The sequence below is a fragment of the Pseudonaja textilis genome, chromosome 2 (genome assembly GCF_049901715.1).
Source record: "Pseudonaja textilis isolate UNSWEBS1 chromosome 2, rPseTex1.2, whole genome shotgun sequence".
Lineage (NCBI taxonomy): Eukaryota > Metazoa > Chordata > Lepidosauria > Squamata > Elapidae > Pseudonaja > Pseudonaja textilis.
In genome coordinates, this window is record NC_141991.1 from 247001981 (window position 1) to 247029194 (window position 27214).

Here is a 27214-nt window from a genome sequence, read left to right on the forward strand (position 1 = left end):
CCTGGCAACCAGACTTTCAAGGGCGTAATTAGGAGCACAGACCTTATCTAGCCTGGAGAGCTGCCAAGTAAATATTCCCAAACGCAGTGCTGACAAGGAAGGACTCAGCACAGTCTCTGAGATGCACAGACAGATCTTCACAGTGCTGCAACGAACAAACTGTTTCCTGCAAAAGCCCTCTCCGCTTTTGCTCCTTTTAATCCCTATGGGAGGGGCTATTCACCATCCACCTGTGGCCTTACTCCCACGTCGACCCTTAGTTCATAATTGTTCTTTACTTTTGGCAGCTCTGCACATGCGCAGGCTGGGAACTGACTCCAGCTGCTCCTCCTCCTCACTGCTGTCTGAGCCCGAAGGCAGCTGATGACTACCAGCCTGCCCTAGCCCCATCTCTGCCTCTGATGCAGAGCCCTCGTCTGAGCCTTCCTCAGCCTCCAGGACTAGCTCATGTTCCTCCCCAACCTCCTCACTATCCGACTCTGCTGCCGGAATAGTACAAGAACAAGACCAGAAGCCAAAATCATCTTTAAATGACACATATTAAACCCTGATAACATGATATTTAGTTATTCTCCTGTAACACCAAGCTCTGCAATCCAATCCAGATGCTGATTTATCACAAATACCCTCTAGATGCCACCTTTTTTTGGAAAGCAAATACTTACCTTTTTTCTGGATCATTTGCCAAACATTGTCATGTTAGATGTATGTACAATATATCATTCTACACACCTAAAAAAAAAGAGCAAATCTTGGGGCCTATTTGAGCAATCAAATGGCTGCCCACAAGCATAATCTGAATTACTTCTTGTTGTGAAATAAATATAAATTTAAGCATCAGAGTGCCGGTCTTTGTGGCTAGGAGACAGATCAAAAGTCAGCAGATGAGTGGGACTATCCCACAATGAAGCGAGGGGTCAAAGGAAGAGAAACAGAAAGATGCGTTTTCCAAATTTAGAGTTTCTAAGCTCTAAATTAGAGTTAGGAAAGGACAGCAGATCTGGTTACCCCCAGATGAGGGGTGACCAACCTTGTCACTTTAAGACTTGTGGACTTCAAGTCCTAGAATTCCCTAGCCAGCTATGGGTCAGCTTTGGGAGCCATATTGAGATCCGATGCTCCCACAATTGAGCCTGGGCAAGTGGGGGGGGGGAGTTCTTGGAGTATATGTAGTTAGACATAATATTCTTTTTCTAATTCAAGGTCATGTTATTTCTGCACCTGGGTGAGGGGAAGTCTCAAGTTGGGACGGATGGTGATTGGGCTAAGTGAGGTGATGATGGGTACAGGGGATGGATTTGTAGTTTTTACTTATTGCAAGGAAGCCCAGAACTTTCAGATTTGGCATTCCACAAATGTGCCAGTTACTGTCCAAATAAAAGGAACCTGTGAGAGATTCCTGTCTTGGAGTTATTGGTTGTAATGGAGGTTTGCTAGAACGCTGACACTATGTTGGCTGAGGAATTCTGGGAGTTGAAGTCCACAGATCTTAAAGTTGACATGGTTGAGAAGCAGTGATTTATGGGAAGTCTGTCTTATTGAACCCTTCGCCTCTTTCCCTCAATAGCATATTCTCACATTAACCTTTCATTTCATATGGAGGGAAAAAAAAACATTTAACTGGTCAACTTGTTAAGCAAACTAGTTTATAGTTTGACATTATTATTTTTTTGGGGGGTGGGGGCAAGAAACACTGATACATTTCACCTTAAATTCCAAGGCTAAGACAACACAGTAAAAATTATTGGATTTTTAAAAACATCTTAACGAGAAAAATTTTTTCCTACTCCAGAAATTCCACCAAACACATACTTACAATTCACCTTCTATTCATCGGATGACTGAAGAACTTCAAGTCTTAATTCCCCATTCCTACTCAGATCCCTGAATTAATGTTAGGCTACGACAGTGTAGCCCCTACTATAATTGTAACCATGGTGTATTAAAACCCCTCATTCACCACCACCCGCAACTTCCATTACTACTAGTTTTGCTCTACTCCTCAAACTTCACCATCAGCGGATTTGCTGCAAGTCAACTCTGGGAATAATTGGCACTCAAGTTTTTGTCTCCACCTAAGTTACAGGTGATCCTCGACTTACAACCACAAGTGGGAACAGAATTTCCATTGCTAAGCGAGGCTGTTTAGTGAGTCGTGCCCAGTTTTATGACCTTTTTTTTTTGGCCACGGTTAAGCGAATCACCGCAGTTGTTAAAGTGAATCATGTCATCAGTAAGCAAGGACTACTTTTGCCGCAGTTGTTAAGCGAATCTTGGCTTCCCCAAACGTTGCTTATTGGCATCTGGTCATAAATGGCAATCACATGATCTCAGGACAGTGCAACTGATGTAAGTACATGGCTATGGGAATATTGCAATGGTCATAAGTGTGAGGACTGGTTGTAAGTCATTTTTTAAAAAATTCCTGTTGTAACAGTCGCTAAACAAAGGGTTGTAAGTCAAGGACTACCTGTACGCTAGCCTTCTCTGCACAATTCAAGCCAATCCATATATTTATAATTAATATGAGAAACATCAAGTGTGTTAAGCACAGCAGAGCTGATATATTGATATCACAATGTTAATATTTAAATTGACATTTTAGATATTTTAGAAAACAGATGGCAAGGTAACAATATTTTCCCTTTCCACATTAAATGTTCAGTCCAGAATTTTAGTAAGTGGCCAGCTTTAAATTTAAACCCTTTAAATGCTCTTGAGGAGCTGGCATTTTTCATTTAGATCAGTCTTTCTTTCCTTTGGGGATTTTAAGATGCGGAGACTTCAGTTCCCAGAATCCCCACCCAGCCATCTGATCTAAATAAATAAATAACACTGGTGTTGTGGTGCGACTGATCCCCCATTTTACCAAAAATAAATAAATTACACTTACCTAAAATAAAAAGCGTATTTAAGGAACGTAGGATAAGTTGTGTAATGCCATCAGAGGGGACACACTACCTTTTTTAAAAAAAAAATCAACTATATCAGGAGTGGGCCCATTTATGATTTGTGGACTTCAACTCCCAGAATTCCATGGTTCCCCACCTCTGGACTGGATGTAAGGGTAGAGAGCTGGTTCAAGATAATTCAGAAATGTGTGTGCGGGGGAATTCCCAGAGTTTTATTTTACTTGGATCGAAAAACCTTGCAAAAAAGCTAATACAGGTAATCCTCCACTTTACCACCACAAATTAAGCCCAGCATTTCGGTTGCTAAGCGAGACAGCTGTTAAGCCAGTTTTGCCTCATTCGACCACCTTCCTTGCCACGGTTATTCAGTGAAACACTGCAGCTGTTAAGTGAAGGAACAACAGTTGGTGAAACGAACCTGGCTTGTCAGAAGGCCGCGAAAGGAGATCCCATTGCTCTGGGACCCCAGTCCAGTTGCCTGGCGTCCAAATTTTGATCATGTAACCACGGGAACGCTGCAATGGTTGTAAGTGTGAACAATGGACGTATCTTTTTTTCAGTGCTGTTGCAACTTTGGTCACTTACACCAATGCCTGCAAGTTGAGCACTACCTGTATAGCCCCGGGGTTTCTCATAGCAATCGGAACATGTGGAAAAGCAGCGGTCTCCAACCTTGGCAACTTTAAGCCAGGAGGATTTCAACTCCCACAATTCCCCAGCCAGCTTTGCTTCAATTCTGGGAATTGAAGTCCTCCAGGCTTAAAGTTGCCACGGTTGGAAACCTCCGTGGAAGAGAACTGCTCCGAAGTTTGTACAGAATCAGGTTCTTCATTGCAAACCTGTTGGCAAGACATTTGAATGGCAATAATACTTTTAAAGTGGCGTTTGGCCTGAGCTCCCTTTCCTTCAAGACCCTGGCATGTTTTCTGCCATCTCCCATCACAGCAAGCTGTTCATCTAAGGCAGTCCTTCCCAAATACTGTATATTTTTTTTCATTCCCAAAAGCCACTTTTCAGCCCAAGGTAAGTTAAAAAAACCCAAAACCCTTTCCATCTATGTCAGCCTCCTTGACATCTCTTCTAGTATAATGGGGTCGGGTACTTTTTACCCAAAAGGGAAAAAAAAAATCACTTTTACCCAACGGTGGATCGTTTTACCCGGGAAGCACTGATATAAGAATAATGTGCATGTATATATACAGAGTTATATATATGTACATATATTTATAGAATGGGAAAAAAAACCTATCCAGGAAAATAATACTCAGTGCAAATGCAAATACACCCCCCATTAAAAAATGGGCAGAAAAAGAAAAAATATATATATATATAACTTCTCAATGTCTAATCTGGAATGAGGTTTCGGGGTAGGGAACCACTGAGACCATAAGGAGACCAACCTTCGAAGACACGAGGAGAGGAATGGAGAGGGGCCATTCTTTCGGCTTGACAAAAGCCGTCAGTTACCAGCATCTGGGGTGGAAGAGGTCTGTCTTTGTCCCCCCCCCTGCTTTCTCCTCTCCCCCCTCCCCAAGACATCTGCTGTGCCCTGCCTCCCCCCAACCAGTTGGCCAACTGCAAGCTGCTACAATGCTTCGGAAGCCATCCGTTCTCGTCCTCCCAGTCGCTATTCAGCCGGCCATGTTCCTCCTGAGCCGCCCCAACAATAGCTTGGCAGGACGTTGAGCTGACGAGAGCCACGGGTCGCATCAAAAGGGAGCTTTTCACAAAAACACAGCGGGGAGGGAGGGGCCTGGCACCTGAAGACGTGACTGGAAAAAAAAAGAGAGACATGCTTCGCCCCGATGAACGTATTCTTTAAAACATGCTTGCGGGGTTGTCCTCTTTAGGAATCGGACCGCTGGACGGTCGCGCCGTCCCTGCTTCCAGTCCCTGTAATGCGGAGCGCTCCAGCGTCCTTTGAGAGTATGCTGAATGGGTGGGTTTTTTTTGTGTGTGTGTGTGTTGTTTCTTTAAAGTGCGTGTCTTGCTCCCCGGCAACTGGGCTTGTGCCCGCCTGCTGCCTTTCAAGCGGTCAGTTTCTGGATGGTCTTGTTGTAATACTGCGTGATGGTGGGGGTCAGCGGGTTCCAACTGTTGGCGTGCAGCTCGATGACCTCCAGGAGCAAGGAGCGGGTCAGCATGGACTCCGAGGGGCACAGCATCTTGTCGCGGGCGGCGGCTAGAAGTTCCGTCATCAGCTCAGGAAGCTGTTCTTCCAGCAGCCGGCCGGCACTTTGCAACTAGGGAGGAAGAAAGAAGCGGGGTCAAAAGTCGAGGACCAGCTGGATCCCTCTCCCAGCCTCGCCCGCAATGGGAAAGAGAGAGGCGGAGAAGGCGGCCCCACTTCCTTTTGCAAATGCTTGATTTTAGTTATTGCTTCGAGGCACGTGGTTCTGCTAGAAATGGTTAGTTTCTATGCCAGGGGTGTCTAACTTTGGCCATTTTAAGACTTGGGGACTTCAGCTCCCATGGCTGGCTGGGGGAATTCTGGGAGTTAAAAGTCCACAGGTCTTAAAGTGTCCAAGGTTGGACGCCCCTAATTCTATGCTTTACAAGACCCTGTAAACTGCCATTTTAAAAAGCAGAGGCAAATAACATAAAACATAACATAAAACACAGGATGCTGGAAAGGCGAAAAATTCCCTAAGAGAGGCATCAGAATGGATACCAGGGGAAGATGTGTATATAGAAATAGAGTTTTTCTGATGCTTCGTGTGCCGTGGTGGCGCAGTGGTCAGAGTGCAGTACTGCAGGCTACTTCTGCTGACTGCCGGCTGCCTGCAATTTGGCAGTTCGAATCCCACCAGGCTCAAGGTTGACTCAGCCTTCCGTCCTTCCGAGGTGGGTCAAGTGAGGACCCAGATTGTTGAGGGCAACAGGCTGACTCTGTAAACCGCTTTGAGAGGGCTGTAAAGCACTATGAAGTCTGAGTGCTATTGGGAAGGAAGGAAGGAAGGAAGGAAGGAAGGAAGGAAGGAAGGAAAGAAAGAAGGAAGGAAGAAAAGAAAAGAAAAGAAAAGAAAAGAAAAGAAAAGAAAAGAAAAGAAAAGAAAAGAAAAGAAAAGAAAAGAAAAGAAAAGAAAAGAAAAGGAAGGAGCCAGGGTGGCATAGTGGTCAGAATGCAGTACTGCAGGCTAACTCACTGCTCACTGCCAATTCGATCCTGACTGGCTCAAGGTTGATTCAGCCTTCTGTCCTTCCGAGGTGGGTCAAATGAGGACCCAGATTGTTGGGGGAAAGAGGCTGGCTCTATAAAACAGCTTAAAGAGGGCTGCAAAGCGGTATATAAGTCTAAGTGCTATTGCTTTATTTTAACATTTTGCCAATGGCACAGAGCTCTAAGAAAAGAATGGTGGGGTCTTCAAGGCCAACAAATATGAATATGCCATGAATTCTGCAGGTTGGATGCTTTGGATGGGTAGACTGAGGAAGGAGATATAACAAACTCTGCAGTTGTCCCTCCTCACATGGGTCCAAGTAGACGTTGATCAACTATGGTACATGTTTATTAAAGAGTCAGATCTTGCGTTACATTTTGGATACTGGGATTTAGAATAAACAACACAATGTTGAGTTTGTTTTTTGGTTTTTTTGAAAACAGTATGAATTTCCTCACTGGACTTTTGAGATGTTTTTCCAAGTTCTGGCTACAATATGCCAGTTAAAAGAAAAAGAAAGGAACTGCAGCAAATATCAACTAATGCAGATATCACATGTATATGATATCAACCAATGAAACCATGGCTTGTTCAGTTAAGTTTTCTAAATACTAGTAAGTCCTCAACTTACTACCATAACTGACCCACACATTTCTGTGGCTAAGCAGGACAGTTGTTAAATGAGCTTTGCTCCATTTTCCTTTCTTGCCACAGTTGTTACGTGAATCACTGGAGTTGTTTAGTAACGGTGTTGTTAAGTGATTCTGGCTTCCCTGTTGACTTTGCCTGTCTGAACGTTGCAAAAGGGGATCACATGACCCCCCCTCTGGACATTGCAACTGTCATAAATGTGAGTCAGTTGCCAAGTGCCCAAATTTTGATCATGTGACCATGGGGATGCTGCAATAGTTGTAAGTGTGAAAAATGGTTATAAGCAGAGGTGGTATTCAACAGGTTCTGACTGGTTCTGGAGAACCGGTAGCGGAAATTTTGAGTAGTCTGGAGAACTGGCATATTCCACCTCTGACTGGCCCTGCCCCCATCTCTTCTCTGCCTCCTGAGTCCCAGCTGATCGGTTGGGTCTTCTTTGGTTGCCCTGAACAGAAGAACAGAGCTGGAAAGCAGGTTAGTGGGGTGGGGAGGAAATGGGATTTTGCAGTATCCTTCCCCTGCCACGCCCACCAAACAAGACCACGCCCACCAAGCCACTCCCACAGAACTGATGATAAAAAAATTTGAATCCCACCACTGGTTCTAAGTCATTTTTTTTTTTTGCCATTGTAACTTTGAACGATCAATAAACAAACGGTTGTAAGTCAAGGACTACCTGTATTTTTAGCAACTTTAGGCATGCGGTATCATAAAAATTCAGCTAGTACCACTGAATACACTAAACCTAAAACTCAGTAAGTGTATTATGATGGTAGAATGGACATAACAGAGCAAGTTTTCCAAAATCTCTTGCCACGAATCTATAGGAAACATTTATGAAAACAGTTCCTTAGGATAATAAATATAAATAAATATTGTTATGGCTTTAAAAAAAGATTCTTCTAATATTAGTTTCTGATATTGTGCAGTAAAAGGGCTTGTATAAATTCTTGCTCTTATAATTTTGACATTCTCTAGGAAAAAAACAGCCCTCTTTCCTGAGTGAAGTGAGGTAGAAGAAACAGGCTACATAAACATTTCCAAATATCTACCTCCATTGAACAGCAAAGAACAGCATCTTCTTTCATATCCTGAGATTGCAACAACTGCAGAAACAGAGAAAGGGAGACATTGAAAGAAATTCTTCTCCAGGGGAAAAACTCAGGTGTTCAAAGAATGAGATTTGCTTAGGTCAGAGCCAAAGCAGACTGCAAAGGCCTGTTTTATTTTGCATTCATGCATGCTTTATTAATTCTCTTGATACACTGCAATAAATGGATTTGCAGGTTAGTTTGATGTTTGCCCTCTATTTTAATTCTCTCCCTTTTAGATAGTTAGTAATATGTAATTGAAATGGAATGTTCTGGCATTTCGTTAATTATATATAAAATTGCACATGGATATCTTTTTTCCTCATTCAGGCTTGACATCTGGAAGGAGTCATTTGAGATGAAAACTGATTCCAGTTCAACTGAACTTTTCATTTGCTAAAAAGAATATTCTGAAACCAAAGCAGAACTTAATAAAAGAGCACTAAATGTGATGTAGAATCGTCTTCAGTCTGATCTAAGTATGGTATATAAAATCATACATTGCAATGTCCTACCTGTCAATGAATACTTCAGCTTCAACCATAACAACACAAGAGCACACAATAGAGCACACAACCTTATTTCCAGGTTAAATCTCTCCTTGTTCAGTTTCCATCCATTGTTCCATGTCTGGCCTTCGGATGCTTTAGAAAATAGCTTGACCCCTTCCTCCCTTTGTGGCAGCCCCTCAGATATTAGAAGACTGCTATTATGTCTCCCCTGGTCCTTCTCTTTACTAGACTAGCCAGGCCCAGTTCCTGTAACCGTTCTTCATATGTTTTAGTCTCCAGTCCCCTACAACTGACCCAACCAGTTTAGTGTGTTGTATAAATCTAAGGTAAGAATTGCACATCCAATACACTGGGAGGGTCCTAGTTTAAGACTCCCAGGAGGAAGGCAATGGAAAATCACTGCTTGCTAAGACAACTAAAAAGGACACGGCCATGAAAAAGCAGAAGTTGAGATGGAAGGAAGATCTCCCTTAGCTTAGGACCTACCCAAGGAAGAAGGGATAGGAGTCCAATGTCATCTTGAAAGTCTCAAGTGATGGCGCTCCCACAACTTCTGAGGGCAAGGTGTTCCATTGGTTGATTGTTCCCACTGTCTGTGCCTGAACGTGGATTCAAGTCTAGGACTTCTGCTTCTGGTTCAGCTCTTTCACCATTATCTACACTGAAGTATTCTGGGAATTGTAGTCTCATTACTTACTTGGCATCCTTCATTCTCAAAAGACTATGGTGTTGTGCTGTGAAAAGAGGTCATAAAACAGCCTCTAGTGTAGCTAAAAAGCCCAATTCGAGAGGGACAATCCCTTCCACACTGAGGACAGATACGGCCTGTCCCCTGTCCAGACCCTGGATTTCACTGGTTCTGGGACTGCCGCTTTGCCTCAGCCTGCCGAATGAGTGTCTCTTCTTCGAATTGTAGAGGCAATGCTGTGTCTTTAGCCTCCAAGCTGAACGATCAGAGGTCAAGGTTTCCCAGCTGTTGACGTCCATTCCCAAGGCCTTTAGATCCCTCTTGCAGATATCCTTATATCGCAGCTGTGGTCTCCCTCTAAGGCGCTTTCCCCTGCACTAATTCTCCATACAGGAGATCTTTCAGAATCCTCATCATATCTGAAGTGATGGTTAGTTGGTGGCAACTTGGGTGAAAAGTAGCACCGAAGCCATTTTTCTCCAAGCAGCAGAAAAATATGACCCTGGAACCTTGTTGAACTAAATCCATCTAGAACTGTGATGGCGAACCTATGGCACAGGTGGCACACAGAGCCATTTGTGCCAGCACGCGAACTGCAGGCAAAATTACCTCACTGGGCATGCATGCGCCTCACAGCTGAATTTCGGCGGGTTTGCGGCTTGAGGAAGGCTTCTGCAGGCTTTTCAGGCTGAAAACTAGCTCTGTTTCATCACTTCCTGTTTTCCTGAAAATACCGGAAGTGACGAAACAGGGCTAGTTTTTGGTCTGCAAAGCCTGCAGAAGCCTTCCTCAAGCCTCTGGGAGGCTGAAAAAGGCCTCAAACCCGCCGAAAATCAGCTGTGAGACGCAGTGCAGGAAAGGGGGCGGGCGGTGGGGTGGATTGCATGCCCATGTGTAGGGGGGTGGGAGGGCGCGCATTGCCTTCTGGGTGCTGGCACATGAGCACGAGCGTGCAAGCGCATGCACAATTTTTGGCACAGGAGCCCCAAAAGGTTATCCACCACTGATCTAGAAGTTGTGTTCGATGTACATCCTCCTCCCGTTGAGCTGCCAACCCAGTTGCTTTCTCAGGTCACCCCTACGACTGAACGCAAGTCCACCACTTTCCAAGGATGGAAGCCAAGATGAATGGAATTTAAAACAAAAATAAAAACCCTGTGAAACCAACCAAGGCTGAAATGACTCAGGCAAATGCTTCTTACGGCGATGTCGCTCTTAAGACTGGGGTGGGGGGGAGGAGGAGGAGAGAACGACACACACAATGATTTTCCAGAGGATGGGTTTTTTTGGATGCTTCTTGTGAACTTTGCTGGGATGACACCCAGAGAGAGATTATTGGTAACAGAGATGGCTGAGCAAAAGGTCTTGTTGAAACCTCAAGCCAGGCTGTCTCTATGTTGGTGGAATCAGAGAGAAGGCAGTTTTAACAGAGTTGGAAAGGGACTTTAGAGGTCTTCTAGCCCAACCCTCCTACTCAAGCAAGAAACCATATACCATTTCAGACAAATGGTCGCCCAATCTCTCCTTAAAAACCTTCAGGATTGGAGGAACCACAAGTTTTGAAGGCAAGCCACTCCACTGATTGATTTTTCTCAATGTCAGGAAATTTCTCCTTAATTCCAGGTTGCTTCTCTCCTTGTTTAGTTTCCATCCATTGCGTCCAGTCCTGCCTTCAGGTGCTTTGGAGAAGAGCTTGACTCCCTCTTCTTTGTGGCATCCCCTGAGATATTGGAACACTGCTATCATGTCACCCCTAGTCCTTTTTTTAAAAAAAATAACTTTGGGCTCTAGGAGATGAACCTTGGTTAGGTTTATCACCTAAAGCCCACAGAGGGGCTGATGGTTCTTTGGAATTTATATCTGCCTCTACCATCTGCCTCCACCAGGGTCCATCTATACCAGTGACAGTCATGCTTGAAGAGTCCTCAGATGTAGTAAGTTTCCAGCAAAAATGTTATAAATTGAGGTCACATGTCTATAAATGATCATTTATGACCATAAATGGTGGCCAGATACCCAAAATACGGTCACATTATCATGGGATGGGATGCTGGCCACTGGAACGTCGATTCAGAGCATAAGGATTTTTTTGGGGGGGGTTCTGTTGTGTCTTAGTGGACAACCAGCTAAGTAGGAGCCAGCAGTGTGCAGCAGCAGCCAAAAGAGCTAATGCAATCCTAAGTTGCATTAACAGAGGGATACAATCGAGGTCAAGTGAGGTACTAATACCACTCTATAAAGCCTTAGTAAGGCCACACCTAGAGTACTGCATCCAGTTTTGGTCACCACACTATAAAAAAGATGTTGAGACTCTAGAAAAAGTACAGAGAAGAACAAACAGGAGGATTAGGAGACTGGAGACTAAAACATAAGGAATGATTGCCGGAACTGGGCCTGGCTAGTCTAGTGAAGAGAAGGACCAGGGGAGACAGGAGAGCAGTCTTCCAATATCTCAGGGGATGCCACAGAGAAGAGGGAGTCAAGCTATTCTCCAAAGCACCTGAAGGCCGGACAAGGAACAATGGATGGAAACTGAACAAGGAGAGATTCAACCTGGAAATAAGGAGAAACTTTCTGACAGGGAGAACAATCAACCCATGGAACAGAAGTTGTCCTCGGAAGTTGTGGGAGCACCATCACTTGAGACTTTCAAGAAGAGATTGGACTGCCATTTGTCAGAAATGGTGTAGGGTCTCCCGCTTAGGGAGGGGGTTGGACTAGATGACTTACAAGGTCCCTTCCAACTTTGATTATCTGTTATCTGTTATCTGAATGGTCACCAAGTGACCAGTCATAAATCAAGGACTAATTATGAAAGGTTTCCCTTAAATAAAATGCTTGGTGTGGACCAGGCAAGGAATGTTGTGTTCTAACAAATGTTCTTTTGCCACATTTATCTATATTTATTGAGTGCTATAGGAATCCTCCTCCTTTTTTCTGGCAATGGAGTCCCCAAATATTGTCTGAAGTGCCCCGCAATTTTATACATTCTCGATTGAGATCTTGTAAGAGGAGACCTAAAACATAGAATTTTCCAGAGCTGACAATGGCAGGCAAATTTGCTCCCTTTTTTGTCTTTGCCAAAAGTGATCTGTGGACAGTGATGGATAGTAAGCAAGTGTTGTGGCCCATGGCAGACTTGAACAATGAGGAGGTTGGGGAGGAACTTGGGCGAGCGCTGAAGTCTGGGGAAGGCTCTGAGGAGTGCTCTGCATCGGATACAGAGAAAGAGCCAAGGCCGTCCGACATTTCCCAGCTACCAGAGAGCCAGCTGCCTTTGGAGGCTGAGATAAGTGGGGAGGAAGAACAGCTGGGGCCTGTTCCAGTTGCATGTATGCACAGAGCTGTTAGGAGAGGAGAACAATGGAGGACAAGGAGTTGACTTGGGAAGCAAGGCACATGTGGACGCTGAATGGCCCCTCCCTGGCTGGGATATAAATAGAAGGAAAGGGGAGTGGTTGTTGTAGGAGACAACAGTTCGTCTTTCTGAAAATTTTGCTCATCGTGTTTCGTGCCACAGAGACTGCTTGCCAGAACTTAATTTGCAGCCTTTCAGCCTTGCAATTATCGCAAAGAACTGATAAGGTCTGTTACTGCAGTTAACTCTTGGAAGGACTATTGCCTGGATTTTTCCGTGTGTGAATGCCATTAATTCACAGGAGATAAATAAAGAGGGTTTTTTTTTTTCAGGACAAGGAGTCTGTTTCTTCTCTCTGCTAAGGCTGGGTGTCATGCCCCTGTTGAAGTCTGACTCTGAGGGAGAGGAGGAACAACTGACAGGGAGTGGAAGTGTGACTCTGGAGGTTGTGGAGGAGGCTGGGCAGTCAGAGGAAGACCCAGGCCCATCCCCTCTCCATCCTAGGGCACGCAGGAAGGAGAGCATAAGGGAGAGACGTGAATGGCATGGTCTATGGGGGAGGAAAGGGCCTTGATCCTCTTCATGGGCTGCAGCTGTAAGAACTGGTTAAAAGGACGGACATGCATATGGGCCAGTGCTGGAAACAAAGCGTGGAAATAGCTCTAGTCTGTCATTCCTCTCTGAGTTTGGTGTCCTTCCCACTGTGTGTTCCCATATCCATGGACGTCTTCAAGCCCTTATCTTGCCTGGTTCCCTTAATTGCTTCAGTGTTGTTTGTGTTGTTTTTACTCTATAATTTACAGAAATTTTTAGTTTAAACAACATTTCCTCCTTTTCGTAACTGCTTGTGGGGGAGGTTTTTTTGTCTCCAATCAAGGATATTTGGAGGTTTGAAGCTTTGAAAGGATGAGACATGAATGGCATGGTCTACGGGGGAGGAAAGGGCCTTGATCCTCTTCATGGGCTGCAGCTGTGAGAACTGGTTAAAAGGATGGACATGCCTATGGGCCAGTGCTGGAAACAAAGTGTAGAAATAGCTCTAGTCTGTTGTTCCTCTCTGAGTTTGGTGTCCTTCCCAGTGTGTGTTCCCATATCTGTGGACGTCTTCAAGCCCTTCTCTTGCCTGGTTCCCTTAATTGCTTCAGTGTTGTTTGTGTTGTTTTTACTCTTTATAATTTACAGGCATTTTTAGTTTAAACGGCATTTCCTCCTTTTCGTAACTGCTTGTGGGGGAGTTTTTTTTGTCTCCGATCAAGGATATTTGGAGCTTTGAAGCAAAGTGAAGGAATAAAAGGGGCTTCACCTGTTTTTGTGACTGTGTTTATTTTGTATCCCACCCTGGGTCATCAAATTGGGTCAGAACAGCAAGGAAGACAAGCCCCACCCCCGCAACCCGACTCACCTCCCTGAGGCAGGTGTAAATGGGGCAGACCAGAACGCGGAAGGGCTCCCCGGTGCTACTCCGCATGGTGCCGAAGACTTCGCAGAGGAAGGTGATGAAGCCCAGCCAGCGTTCCACATCGCTCTGCTGCAGCTCCTCTCGCCTCGTGAAATCTTTCTGCACAAAAGGAAAGAAGGCACAGGAAGGCAGGAGAAAGTCAGAGAGCAGCTGCTGGGAACAGAGAAGAGAGGACCTCCCTCCCGCACAAAAAAAAGGAAGAGGAGATCAAAAGCGGCCCTTTTCAGAATCCAAATTTTACACAAAAGTCAAGGCTTCAGTTGGTAGCATCCGACCTCACCAGGCGGAGGTCTGTGATCATTTCAAATAGCAGTGAGAGTTCATCTTTCTGAACGTTTCCTTTGGTGAAATAGTATTTTTTTTTTAAAAAGTCACAGTTGAAGAACCAGCAGAACAGGGAGCAGGTTGGGTTGGAACCTGTCACTCTGAGATGCCCTTGGAAGAAGCTTGGAACCGGGCAACACCTGACTCTCAGGGACATCTTCTTGCCTGTTTCTTGACAGCACGATGGGACACGGGTGGTATTGAATGCTGGGGTGACTTTAGTCTAGTCAGCAGCCCTGGATTCCCAGGGGGACTCTATCCAGGCTCTGACTGGATCTACCTCTGCTTTGTTTTCAAAAATCACCCACTGGAGACCTTCAAAATATAGGGCAATAAAACAAGAGCACACAACAGATACAAACTCAACATAAACCACTCCAAACTCGATTGCAGAAAGTACGGCTTCAGCCACAGAATGGTCGATGCCTGGAATCCACTACCTGATTCTGTTGTTACATCCTCTAACCTCCACTCCTTTCACCTCAAACTAACCACTACTGACCTCACCCCATTCCTAAGAGGTCTGTAAGGGGCGTGCATAAGTGCACCATCATGCCTACCATCCCTGTCTTATTGTCCCCATTTATTCGTACCTATTTCCTGTATTCTTACTCATGTTTATACTTATATCTATTATCTTGTAAGCGATTGACAAATCAAATAAATAAAACATTATATATAAAAATCTTGACACGCAACTGTTCATTTAGCAACCACTCCAAATTACAACAGCACTGAAAAAAAGTGACTTGCAACTAGTCCTTGCACTTACAACCATCCCCATCCCCACAGTCACGTGATCAACGCTTTGGGGGTCTTGGCAACAGGCATGAGTTTACAATTGGTTGCAGCACTTTCCCAGCCAGCTTCAGACAAAGCAAAATCAACGGGAGAACTGGATTCACTTCATGACTGCATGGTTCTCTTAACATCTGTGGTGATTCACTTAAAAACCATGGCAAAAAGGTTGTAAAATGAGGTGCAATACACTTAGCATACACCTTGCTTAGGAATGGGAATTCTGGTCCCAAATGGTAGTCATACATTGAGGACTACCTCTGTATGTATCTATGTGTAGGTAGGTAGGCGGGTAGGTAGATGGGTGGATGGATGCACAGACAGACAGGCAGACAGGCAGATGGATAGACAGAGAATTTACATAATTTAAATAAAAACAAAAATATAAAGAAGAAAGAAGAAAAAAGAAAAGAAAAAGTGCTAGTAACAGTAAGATAAACATAGAAACAGTCAGATAAACAGTAAGAAAAAGGAAGAAAAAGGAAAAAGGAAATCAACGAAGCAAGTTTCTGATCTCTACAGCAGCTACAACAAACTTTTTCCATTTTTCCCACTTTACATCATCCCTTTCTTCCCACAGTCAACCGTTTTTAATCAGACTTTTAATCCGGAAATCTCCAGTTCATTTTTATCTGTGTTCAGCAAACAAACTCATGAAAGTTTTCCTATCGTTCATGGCAAAAAAAAAAAAAAGGACTCCTTGTTCTGTCTCCCATCAAACAGGTCAGTTTTGCCATTTTGGCAAACTGCCACCTTCACCGTCCACTCCTCCTTGGTGGTGGAGGTGGTAGTGAAAAGAATACAGCCATTTCCAAAGATGTCACCCTCCCAGCTACAACATACTTGTGGTCGCAGTTGTTTTCTGCTGCTGGGACAAACTAGCCAAAGCTTTATCCAGGAGATATTTTCTTCTCCGGTTCCCTGCCTGGGATTCAGTTTGGCTGCTGGCCTTTGAAAGAAGCGTGGCTAATTTCTACATGCCTCTGTTTCCTCCTGTATTTATTTCTCAAAATGCAAGCCTCCAAACTGAAGCTCTGCCAACCAGCAGCCACCCTGTTCCTTTAAAAAAAAACAAAAAAAAAACTACCCTGGCAGGTTTTTGGGGTGTCCAGCCAGCAGCAACTACCCCCAGATTTCTCCTCCTTTCCCCACCACCCAATTCTGTACCTGTGCATTTGAAGGCTTTTAATTGGAAAAAGAGACCTTTTTAATGTAAATTCTCTTTCCATTGCTGTTGGTTTTGGCTCGCTTTTTTATGCTGCAGCTTTTTCATCCGTTAGGTTTAGTTCCATTTTTTTTTTTTAAAAAAAAGTGACCTTAAAGAATTCTAAGCTGCCATGGGAAAACTGTCTTCTGAAAAAGAAAAAAAAAGCTTTAAAAAAATATACTGGATATTCCTTTGAAATGCAAACTGTGTGGTTTGAGAGAGAAGATTTCAACTTTGGCAACAAGAGAAGGAGCTGAATTTTTCCTTTCGTGAAAAGTTATGAACTGAAATTGTTTGGTGAAAACAATCTAACCCAAGGCTCTTCAAACTTGGCAACTTTAAGACCTGTGGACTTCCAACTCCCAGAATTCCCAAGTTAGCATGACTGGAGGAGGAATTCTGGGAGTTGAAGTCCACAAATCTTAAAGTTGCCAAGTTTGAAGACCCCTGATTCTAACCTTATGGAGGGAAGTGTGCAGTGGGGTAACCCCAAGGCTCTGTCTTAGGCCCAGTGTTCTTCAACATCTTCATAAATCATTTAGATGAAGGAATAGAAGAGGAATTCATCAAATTTGCAGGCGACACCAACCTAGGGGGAATTGCTAACACTTTGCAAGACAGACTTAAGATTCAGAAGGATCTTGACAAACTTCAGCATTGGGCCCTAGACAAAAAAATACTAATTCAATTCAGTGATGAGAAAAGCAAGGCAGGAAAAACCAAACGCACAGGTACAGAATAGGTGGCACCTTGCTCAATAATGATAACTGTGAGAAGGATCTTGGAGCCCTAGTGGACAATCACTGAAATATGAGCCAGCAGTGTGCTGCAGCTGCCCGAAAAGCCAACGCAATCCTTGGTTACATCAACCCTGGGATAGCATCAGTGGTGGGATTCAAAATTTGTTATTACCGGTTCTGTGGGCATGGTGTGGCTTGGTGGGCATGGCAGGGGAAGGTTACTGCAAAATCCCCATTCCCTCCCCACCCCACTAACCTCTTTCCAGCTCTGTTCTCCTGTACAGGGCAACCAAAGAAGACCCCAACGATCATCTGGGACTCAGGAGGCAGAGAAGAGATGGAGGCAGGGCCAGTCAGAGGCGGTATTTGCTGGTTCTCCAAACTACTCAAAATTTCCGCTACCAGTTCTCCAGAACTGGTCAGAACCTGCTGAATACCACCTCTGGATAGCATTAAGATTGTGAGAAGTGATAGTACTCTTTATTGAGTACTGGAATATTTACTTTTTCATTTTATTCATTTATTTATTTGATTTGTCAGTCGCTTACAAGATAATAGATAGAAGTATAAACTTGAGTAAGAATACAGGAAATAGGTACGAATAAATGGGGACAATAGGACAGGGATGGTAGGTACAATTGTGCGTTTGTGCACGCCCCTTACAGGCCTCTTAGGAATGGGGTGAGGTCAATAGTGGATAGTTTGAGGTTAAAGGAATGGGGGTTAGAGGATGGAACAACAGAGTCAGGTAGTGCATTGCAGGCATTGACCACTCTGTTGCTGAAGTCGTACTTTCTGCAATCAAGTTTGGAGCAGTTTACGTTGAGTTTGTATCTGTTGTGTGCTCTTGTATTGTTGCAGTTGAAGCTGAAGTAGTCATTGACTGGTAGGACATGGTAGCAGATGATTTTGTGTACTACTTGGAATACACTGGCCACCACGATCCAAAAAAAGATACAGAGAATTGAAGTTCAAATGAGTTACTTGTTTTGTATGAATTTTTTTTTTAAAAAAAGCTTGCCTAAAGACTGATCACAAAGTGGAACATGATGCATTTTTACCAATTATGCTTTTGCAAGCTATCTAACCAATATTAATATTAATAACCAATATTAATAACCCAGCGGTACAGGTTCAGAAACTTCAAAAAACAAAAAACAACTCAGTATTTGAGATTGGCTCAACTGCACAGAGGTTCCAACTATAACTGATCTGTTTGGACTTGCCAACGTGATTCACAACCAGGCTATGCTTTAAAGGCATTTTTCCCAACCTGGCCTGGCATGGGAAGCAACTCCTAACATTCCTAGCCAACCTCACTAACGTTTGGGAGAAGAACAGGTAGTCTTCAACTTATGGGCTTGCAATGGAGTTTGACATTTCTATTGCTAAACGAAATTGTTAAGTGAATTTTGCCCCGTCTTCCTTGACCCAGTTGTTAAGTGAATCACTGGAATTGTTAATTTAGTAACACGGTTGTTAAGTGAATCTGGCTTCCTCATTGACTTTGCTTGTCACATCATCAGGCTTCTGTAGGCTTCATCAGAAGCCTGATGATGGCGGATGAGATTCTGCCGAAACGTTGCTACAACTTTAAAAGCACAACTACAATGACGTGGGAAAATACCTGAACAAAGCTGAATGCCATAGATGTAAGTACCCGCAAAAACTTAAGAATATGAATATGAATATGAATATATATATATATATATATATATATATATATATATATATATCACATCACATCACATCACATCACATCACATCACATCACATCACTGCAACCTTCATAAATATGAAACAGTTGCCAAGTGTCTGAATTTTGATCACGTGAACATGGGGATGCTCATAAGTGGCTGTAAGTGTGAAAAAACAGTTCTTAAGTCACCCTTTCAGTGCTATTGTTAAGTTCGAACAATCATTAAATGAATGATTATAAGTTGAGGACTACCTGTATGCAAAAGAAGAAATCAGAAACTCTATAAGTCAGTGATGGGGAACCTTTTTGGCACCAAATGCCCAAAGCGCACGCACACATACCCAAAATGCAACACGCATGCACCTGCCACGTGTGCGCCCTGCCCCCCTATGCATGCGCAGCAGAGACCCGAAGATTAGCTGGCCTGTGGGGGGTGCGTGCACATGTGCGGTGGAGCTGAGCTGGGGCAATGATGCGCGTGCCCATAGAGAGGGCTCTGCATGCCACCTGTGGCATGCATGCCATAGGTTCACCACCACTGCTCTAAGTATTGCTTTTTTTTGGTGTATGTGACTAACTACTTTTGAGATGGTCTTGGGTTTTGGTGTGTGTGTGTCATTCTGGGACTTTGCTTTGACAATTCCAGGGTTGGGACCAGGGGTGGGGTTCAGCAGGTTCTGACCAGTTCTGGAGAACTGGTAGCAGAAATGTTGAGTAGTTTGGAGAACCAGCAAATCCCACCTCTGACTGGCCCCGCCCCCATCTCTTCTCCGCCTCCTGAATCCCAGCTGATTGGCTGGGTCTTCTCTGGTTGCCCTGCACAGGAGAATGGAGCTGGAAAGCAGGTTAGTGGAGTGGGGAGGGAATGGGGGTTTTGCAGTATCCTTCCCCCTGCCAAGCCTACCAAACCAAGCCACACTCACCAAGCCACGCCCACAGAACCGGTAGTAAAAAAAATTGAATCCCACCACCGGTTGGAACCCCATCGACCCGAATCCCTTCATAACACAAACCAACAATTTCACACACCAAAAGCTATTTCCAACGCTTTTAATGTTCTTGTTTCCTTATTTGTAGCTTGGTGATATACCCTACCCACTTTTTCTTACAGTACAATTTGGTCTGTCTGGCTAAGAGCTGTATTTAGAATTATAGGGCTGGAAGGAACCTTGGAGGTCTTGTAGTCTAACCGCCTGCCCAATGCAGGAGTCCTTATGCCACTCCAGACGAATGGTTGTCCAATCTCTTCTTAAAAACTTCCCGTGTGATGCAGCATCCACAACTCTGGCAGGCCAGTTGATTAATTGTTCTCACTGTCAGGAAATCCCTCCTTATTTCCAGGTTGGATCTTGGGTCTTCCTCCGAGGAGCTTCTACCCATTGCATCTTAGTTATTTTAAGGCAAGCATGAATGCTGATAGCAACATGAAAGAGACATGAAAAGGAAATTCTTTATTCCTTATTCTTTCAGGTATTCTCTGTTGCTGGGTGTATTATTCTATGGGGAGTCCTTCAATTGGTGATACGCTACCTATAATTTTGTATCCTCCACCCTAAACCTAAAATGGTAATGCAATTGTCTAACTTAGCGGTCCCCAAACTTGGCAACTTTAAGACTTGTAGACTTCAACGCCCAGAATTCTCCAGCAGCTATTCTGGGAGTTGAAGTCCACAAGTCTTAAAGTTGCCAAGTTTGGGGACCTCTGATCTGACTTGTCACAGTTCACTTTTTATAACAGAATGAAAATATGGAGAGAAGGGATCTGTACGAACACAGAAAAAGAGCAAAGCCCCTTTGTAATTCCATACAGGTATTCTTTGCTTTACAACCAGGATCACATAGGTCGTTGTGGTTGTTAAGTGGGTCGCCATGTCCCTGTGCCCAATTTTATGACCTCTTTTTGATGGTCGTTATGAAAACACCATGGTCATTAAGCGAATTTGTTTTTATCCAATGGCCGTAACTGGAAGTAAATGTGGGAAACCAGAGGGGAAAAAAAAGACTGAAAATTGTGATCATAGGATGCTGCAAACAGTTGTAAACGTGAGCCAGTTGTCAAATGGCCAAACCACAATCATATAACTGCCAGGGAAGGAAGGGGTGGCTGTTGGAACTTCAAAAACAGGTTGTCAGGATTCCGGTAGTCACCCCAATTAGATAATGAGTCTCGAACCAAAGTTTCAAAACTAAACAGGATTTATTGGACGTTAAGATGTCAGCACTGTCTGAGTGTAGCAGACTCCGAGGCACATAATTCACTGTCACGCTTGACCCTGGTTTTCCCCCACTCCTCTGGGTGTATCATAATTCATATTCTCCAATGAGACACCTCCCTAGCCAAGAGTCATCAATCATGTTATCCACTTAGATTTTTGCGCAGCAGAAACTTCAGTCACCTAGTTACAATCTCTGAAAAACTATGTATGGAATGCACTTTTGATTTCCAAGCTGCCGCACTGCTCTTTCAGACCCCTTTTCCCCCCTCCCTTTCTGTTGGCAACTGTAAAATGACCATTGAAATGTTTTATGAGTTGACACAGGTCTTAAGTGCCTTTTTGCGGGTTGGTCCATCAGAAGTTCATTTTCCCATTTTGAGAAAGAAAAAGTAGACTTGATGTGGTTTCCAAAACACCTTTCCCCAAAAGCCAGAAATTCCGTCTTCTATTTGTCACGCTTTTCATTCTATGCAGCCTCGGCCACCAAAGCATAATTTATATCAGAGAAAAAAGGATTGGAAGAAAAAAACAAATTGTCAGGTGCAAATAATCAGGAGCATTTGTTGAGTTTGAAGTACAGCAGAGTTTATTATTGCTGTCCCTAATACAAGAATCTAGTCAACTAATGATCAAGACTAGCTAAGGGTCAATGGAATTCAAGGATGACTCCAAACTGATGACATGCTTAATGCCGCCTTCTAGCTCAGCCTACTCTTCTATACAAATCTCAGATTGAAATTCTGAGATAAATGAGTCTAATGTCTCAAAAGGTTGAAGAATGCAGATGTTTACCCTGATCTTATGAATGTGGGTATGAACAGGAATTTGAGTTCAGTAGGGCAGGTTCAGGGGACAAAGTGTCCCAGGTCTTTGCAGACTGGTGTAGCTTTGATGGGACTGTCATAAATCTCATGGGAAAGATGAAGAATATCTAAGAGCTTTGTAAGAGGAGGTCATCGCTGAAATCTCACTATTTCTCCCCCAAAAAGCAGAAACCACCAATGAGCAATGGTGTGTTACTTTCCAGCATCCTTCTAAATCTAAGTTCTAATCAGATGTTTTCACTCACTCACAGAATGCAAAGGAATTTAGCTATGTTTAATTTAGGCTGGATTAAATCTTTGATGATTCTGTTATTTCTAAAAGTTTTTTTTTTCCAAAAGCAAGTCATTAATTGTCCTAACCCTAATTATGAAAAAAAAAAGCTGAATAAGCTTTTTTTCATTTTAAGTAATAAAAATGAGAACATTCTGTGATTTGACGATTGTGTTACTTGAAGAGTGAGCTTTAGTGCGGCCAGCAAAAAGCCTTCAGATAGGAAAAATATACCTTCATTTATTTATCCCTTACTGCATTTTCATGGCCCCGGATTGATTTTTCAGAAACTGCTGTAGGGTTGGCCAGAGAACTGAGAATATGCGACCTCTTTGTATGTCAGCTAGCAATACATGCTTGCTTTCCACTATTTTAGTCTCTTCTTAATGGCAGAGGGTTTAAAAAAGGGGGGGGAAAGCCAGATATTGAGTTTCCAGAAGTTTGCAGGCAGGCATACACACATGCTTAAGAGAAAAATGGTTAAAAACAAAATGCAAATTCTACATGGTGGAAAACTCCCTTGGGGCTACACAAAAGCAGGAGTGCAGGATTACTTAGTTCTAATTAAGGGTATTTATTCCTTTTCCAATTACAAGGTTTTTGAAAGAACTTGTTTTATCAAGGGAGTTCATGATTAAGGATAAAAAGGAGGAAAGAGAGACAGGTATGGAAATCCGAGTCGAAGCTCACATGATCAGGTAGGAACTCAAGCAACTCATTTGTTTTCAAGCTTTCTCCAACTTCCAAGAGGACTGGAAACTCATTTTAAGCAGAGAGAGGAAGAAGTAGTAATTTTTTTTCTTTAAAACACACGATTCTCTTTCAGAATCACCAACATTGGGGCCCCTGCAGAAAAGCAACAGGAAATATTAAGCAAAAACAAACAAACCAGAATTAAGGGCATGCCATAAAAAATGGGGGGGGGGGGGAGGAATAAATGAGTTTTAAACCACTCTCCATACTTTTCTATCCTTGCAAATTATTTCCGTTGTGGCACAAATCTCTTCATATTTTTTGTGAATCTTCCTTAAAGGTTCGTATGAGTTTTCTCCCGTTTTTCACTGGTTCATTTCCAAAGTGTGGTGTGACTGTGTGTGTGTTTGTGTGTGTCTTCAGAGTGCTGCAGGGGGAAGATTGTAGTTTGTGCCATAATTGGAGTGGGCGTTTATCCTATGTTGAAGGAGTGTTAGGGTTTGCGAGGGGATGCCTTAAAAGCTTTAGGTACCACATGCGCCAAACAACCACCTTCCGGGCAAAAACCCTGGGGAAAATGGTGTGAATTTTTCGAATATTTTTCAAGAGATCAAATGCATGGGACTCATTTTTTTCCCCCTTTACACATTCCAAAACACCGAAGTGGCCCTCATTTCTAGCTTGGCTCATTCCAGTGAGTGTATTCTGGAGCCCTCAAAAGGAATTAAAAGCAGGGCAGATGCAGCCCATGGGTGGTGCACCTACAAGCTAGAGCAATTCTTAGGAACAAAGATTCCTTACAGGGCTTTGGAAAGCATCGGGAAAACTGTTCTTCCAAATTATGGGGTTGCGAGCTGTCTGGGACGAGCGATGGTTATCAGGGGAGGGTGAGTCATGCCCATTGCTACAGCTCCTTCTGAAGGACTCAGTTGCCAGGGCTGGGCTTAATTCTCCAAGGAATCCTTGAGTCTTACACAGCACTTTGAGTATGTTCAAAGCACTCGGCAGGTACCTTTGGCTGTCCTCGAATCACCCTGCAAGGTAACTCACGGCTATCTCCCACGGCATCTCAGGAGATAGAAAACTCGCCCAACTTTTTGAATCTGATATTAGGCAGAGTTACAGACTCCCTCGGATTCCAGAAAATGCCTGCTATTGTTATAATATGTTGACTCAACGCCCCAAAGAAAGTGGTTTGTGTTCCCCTGTAGGGCTCAGAGGCTTCCATTCACTGATTTGGGGATGAGTTTGGGAAGTTGGGGAGAACCTGACCTCAAATGACACCAGAGGGAAATCTGAGGCAGACAGCTTCTCCGGCCTTATTCTCCCAAGCTGGAATTGTGCTTTTTGGCTGCGCTAGAAGATTTTAATTTTATTTTTATTTATTTGATTTGTCAATTGCTTACAAGACGACAGGTATAAGTATAAACATGAATAAGAATACAGGAAACAGGTACGAATAAATGGGGACAATAGGACGGGGATGGTAGGCACGATGGTGCGCTTATGCACGCCCCTTACAGGCCTCTTAGGAATGGGGTGAGGTCAATAGTGGATAGTTTGAGGTTAAAGGAGTGGGGGTTTGAGGATGTAACAACAGAGTCAGGTAGAGTATTCCAGGCATTGACCACTCTGTGGCTGAAGTTGTACTTTCTGCAATCGAGTTTGGAGCGGTTTACACTGAGTTTGTATCTGCTGTGTGCTCTTGTATTGTTGCAGTTGAAGCTGAAGTAGTCATTGACTGGTAGGACATGGTAGCAGATGATTTTGTGTACTTCACTTAAGTCCAACTGTAGGTGGCATAGTTCAAGGTTGCCCAAGCCCCAAATCTCAAGCCTGGTGGTGTAGGGTATTGTGTTGCGAGCAGAGGAGTGTAGTACTCTTCTCGTGAAATACTTCTGGACTCGCTTAATTGTATTAATGTCTGACACACAGTGCGGATTCCAGACAGATGAGCTGTATTCAAGTATTGGTCTAGCAAAGGTTTTGTAGGCCCTAGTTAGCAATTCAATATTATTGGAGGTAATATTGAAAGTTGAAAACCAGACTGTATAGAGACTGATGGATGCAGAAAAAGAAATTGCTTCCTGTTCCAAGCAATTGTTTCCTGTTCCAAAACCGCTGTCGTGGTCTTCCCTCCCTTCTTGCAGACAGAAAAGACCAAGTGAGACCAGAGATAAAGGAGCTGATTGTTGCTCAAAATTTTTCCAGAGCAGGGGCAGTGAAGCCTCTGAGCATCTCCGCCGCACCATAACAACTCCTAGTCTGCTTCACACACCTTTGCCACAGTGTCAGGAGAGATTTTGCAGAACTGCATGATCACCAAAAAAAAAAAAAAAAGAGGGAATCCTTTGGGATCCTCTCAAATGCACCCAGTAGTGTGCTAGAGCTGGTCGATACCAACTTGCAAGAGCTGACAGTTAAATTTTCTGGAATTTGGGGAGCTAATTAAGAGCAGGAGTGAGCCATGATGGCTGGGGCATGTTGTGTGTCCTCCTTTGTGGTGTAGTTGTGGCTGTGGAACCAGCAGTATCAGCGAGGCCTGGAGGTGTTGGGAGTTGCTTGGCAAAATGACCTTTGGGGTGAAGGTAACTACAAAAGATATGCAGGCAGTCCTCGGCTTATGACCACAATTGAGCCCCAAATTTCTGTTACTAAGTGAGATAGTTGTTAAGTGAATCTTGCCCCCATTTTATGATGTTTCTTGCCACAGGTGTTAGGGAGAATCTCTGCAGTTTTTAAATTAATAAACATGGTTGGCAAGCGAACCTGTCTTCCCCGTTTGCTTGTCAGAAGGTCACAAAAGATGATTATGTGGCTCTGAGACACTGCAACCTTCATAAATGTTGGGTGGGCAGGAAGATGGCTAAGACGGCGCCTCCTAGCAGTTCAGAGAATGTCTATAGTTATTGCAGATAGCTGTTTTAGTTTGGCAAGATTCTGTCTGTAGGTGAACAGCAATGAAGATACTAGACAGAATAACTCTACGTGTTGCTCTTGATTCTCAGAGATGACACTTAAGCGAACCGGATAGAGAGATAGATAGATAGATAGATAGATAGATAGATAGATAGATAGAGGCAGACAGACAGACAGACAGACAGATAAATAATCTGTGTGGTTGCTAGGTGCCCAAAATTACTTGATGGCACATAACAATTAGTCCATTTCCTTTGCAGAGAGCTGGTTGTTGAACATTTACTAGCATACCACTGCGTGCACCTCTCACAGATCTAGTCAAATAAATCATAACTGGGATCCAAGAAAGAAAGAAAAAAAAAGTATAATTTCATTGCACTTCCCCATTGCATTGGGCTGGTGATGCCTGCTTATGAGAAGCAGAGAGACCTGCCCAATTAAACCTGTTCCTACAATCCAGAAAATGAGATTTAAAACAACCTTCATGCTTCTCTGACAGACATAAATAAATGGGAAGCTTGAGGGGGGAGGGGGAACCCCTCCATGAGCAGCAATGGAAGCTGCTTCTTATAAATCCGAATCAGGCTGGGGGTGGGGGGGGGGTTGTTTCCATCCAACTGGGTTTTAAAAGTGAAAATAAGGGTTATACATGCAATGTGTTGACTTTGGTGGGCCATCTCCAGTCCCTCAAATCACTATTCAAAAAAAAAAAAAAGTAAGTGCTTGATTACATATAACAGCAAAGTTATAAATCAGAGAAAAGCCATTTTATATAATCTCTCCCTCCCTCCCGCCCTCTCTCAAACGGACACCTAACATCAAAACCTCATAAAAAAAGCACAACAAAGAATGTTCTTTCTGAGCCAACTCAGAAAGCTCAGACTGCTCAAGGAGTTGCTGATCCAGTTCTTCAGAGGAATGGTTGAGTCTGTCCTCTGCACCTCTATAACTGTCTGGTTGGGTTCTGCAACCCATCAGGACAGACACAGACTTCAGAGAGTAATTAGGACTGCAGAAAAAACAATTACTACCCACCTGCCTTCAATCGAGGACCTGTATACTGCACGAGTCAAAAAGAGGGCTGTGAAAATATTTACCTCTCACATCCCGGACATAAACTGTTTCAACTCCTTCCCTCAAGACGACGTTATAGAGCACTGCACACCAGAACAACTAGACACGAGGACAGTTTTTTTCCCAAACGCCATCACTCTGCTAAACAAATAATTCCCTCAACCCTGCCCAACTATTTACAAAGTCTGCACTACTATTACTATTAATCCTCCCATCCTTCCTTTCACCCATCCCCTCCCACTTGTGATTGTATGACTGTAACTTTGTCGCTTGTATCCTTACGATTTATATTGACTGTTTCCTAGTATGATTTGATTGCTTATTTGTACTCTATGACTGTCATTAAGTGTTGTACCTGGTGATTCTTGACTCTTGATGAATGTATCTTTTCTTTTGTATACACTGAGAGCTTATGCACCAAAGACAAATTCCTTGTGTCTCCAATCACACTTGACCAATAAAAGAATTCTATTCTATTCTATTCTATTCTATTCTACTCTACTCTACTCTATTCCTATTCTATTCTAATTTTACTCTATTCTAATTTCTTTATTCTATTCTACTCTATTCTATTCTATTCTATTCTATTCTATTCTAATTTTACTCTATTCTAATTT

The 27214-nt window shown here is 43.4% G+C and overlaps 1 protein-coding gene across 2 annotated transcripts in view; it reads right to left on the bottom strand.

Moving 5' to 3' along the window:
* Positions 1–4869: 4869 nt before the first annotated feature.
* Positions 4870–27214, bottom strand: part of CTIF (cap binding complex dependent translation initiation factor) — a 155401-nt gene continuing 133056 nt past the window's right edge. For both annotated transcript variants that reach the window (XM_026714850.2, XM_087927526.1), the window contains exons 10-12: positions 13776–13931; positions 7777–7830; positions 4870–5155 (exon numbers count right to left, since the gene is read on the bottom strand). In XM_026714850.2, coding sequence (XP_026570635.1) covers positions 4940–5155; positions 7777–7830; positions 13776–13931 — 426 coding nt within the window. In that variant the 3' untranslated portion in view covers positions 4870–4939. The remainder of the gene's footprint in view (positions 5156–7776; positions 7831–13775; positions 13932–27214) is intronic.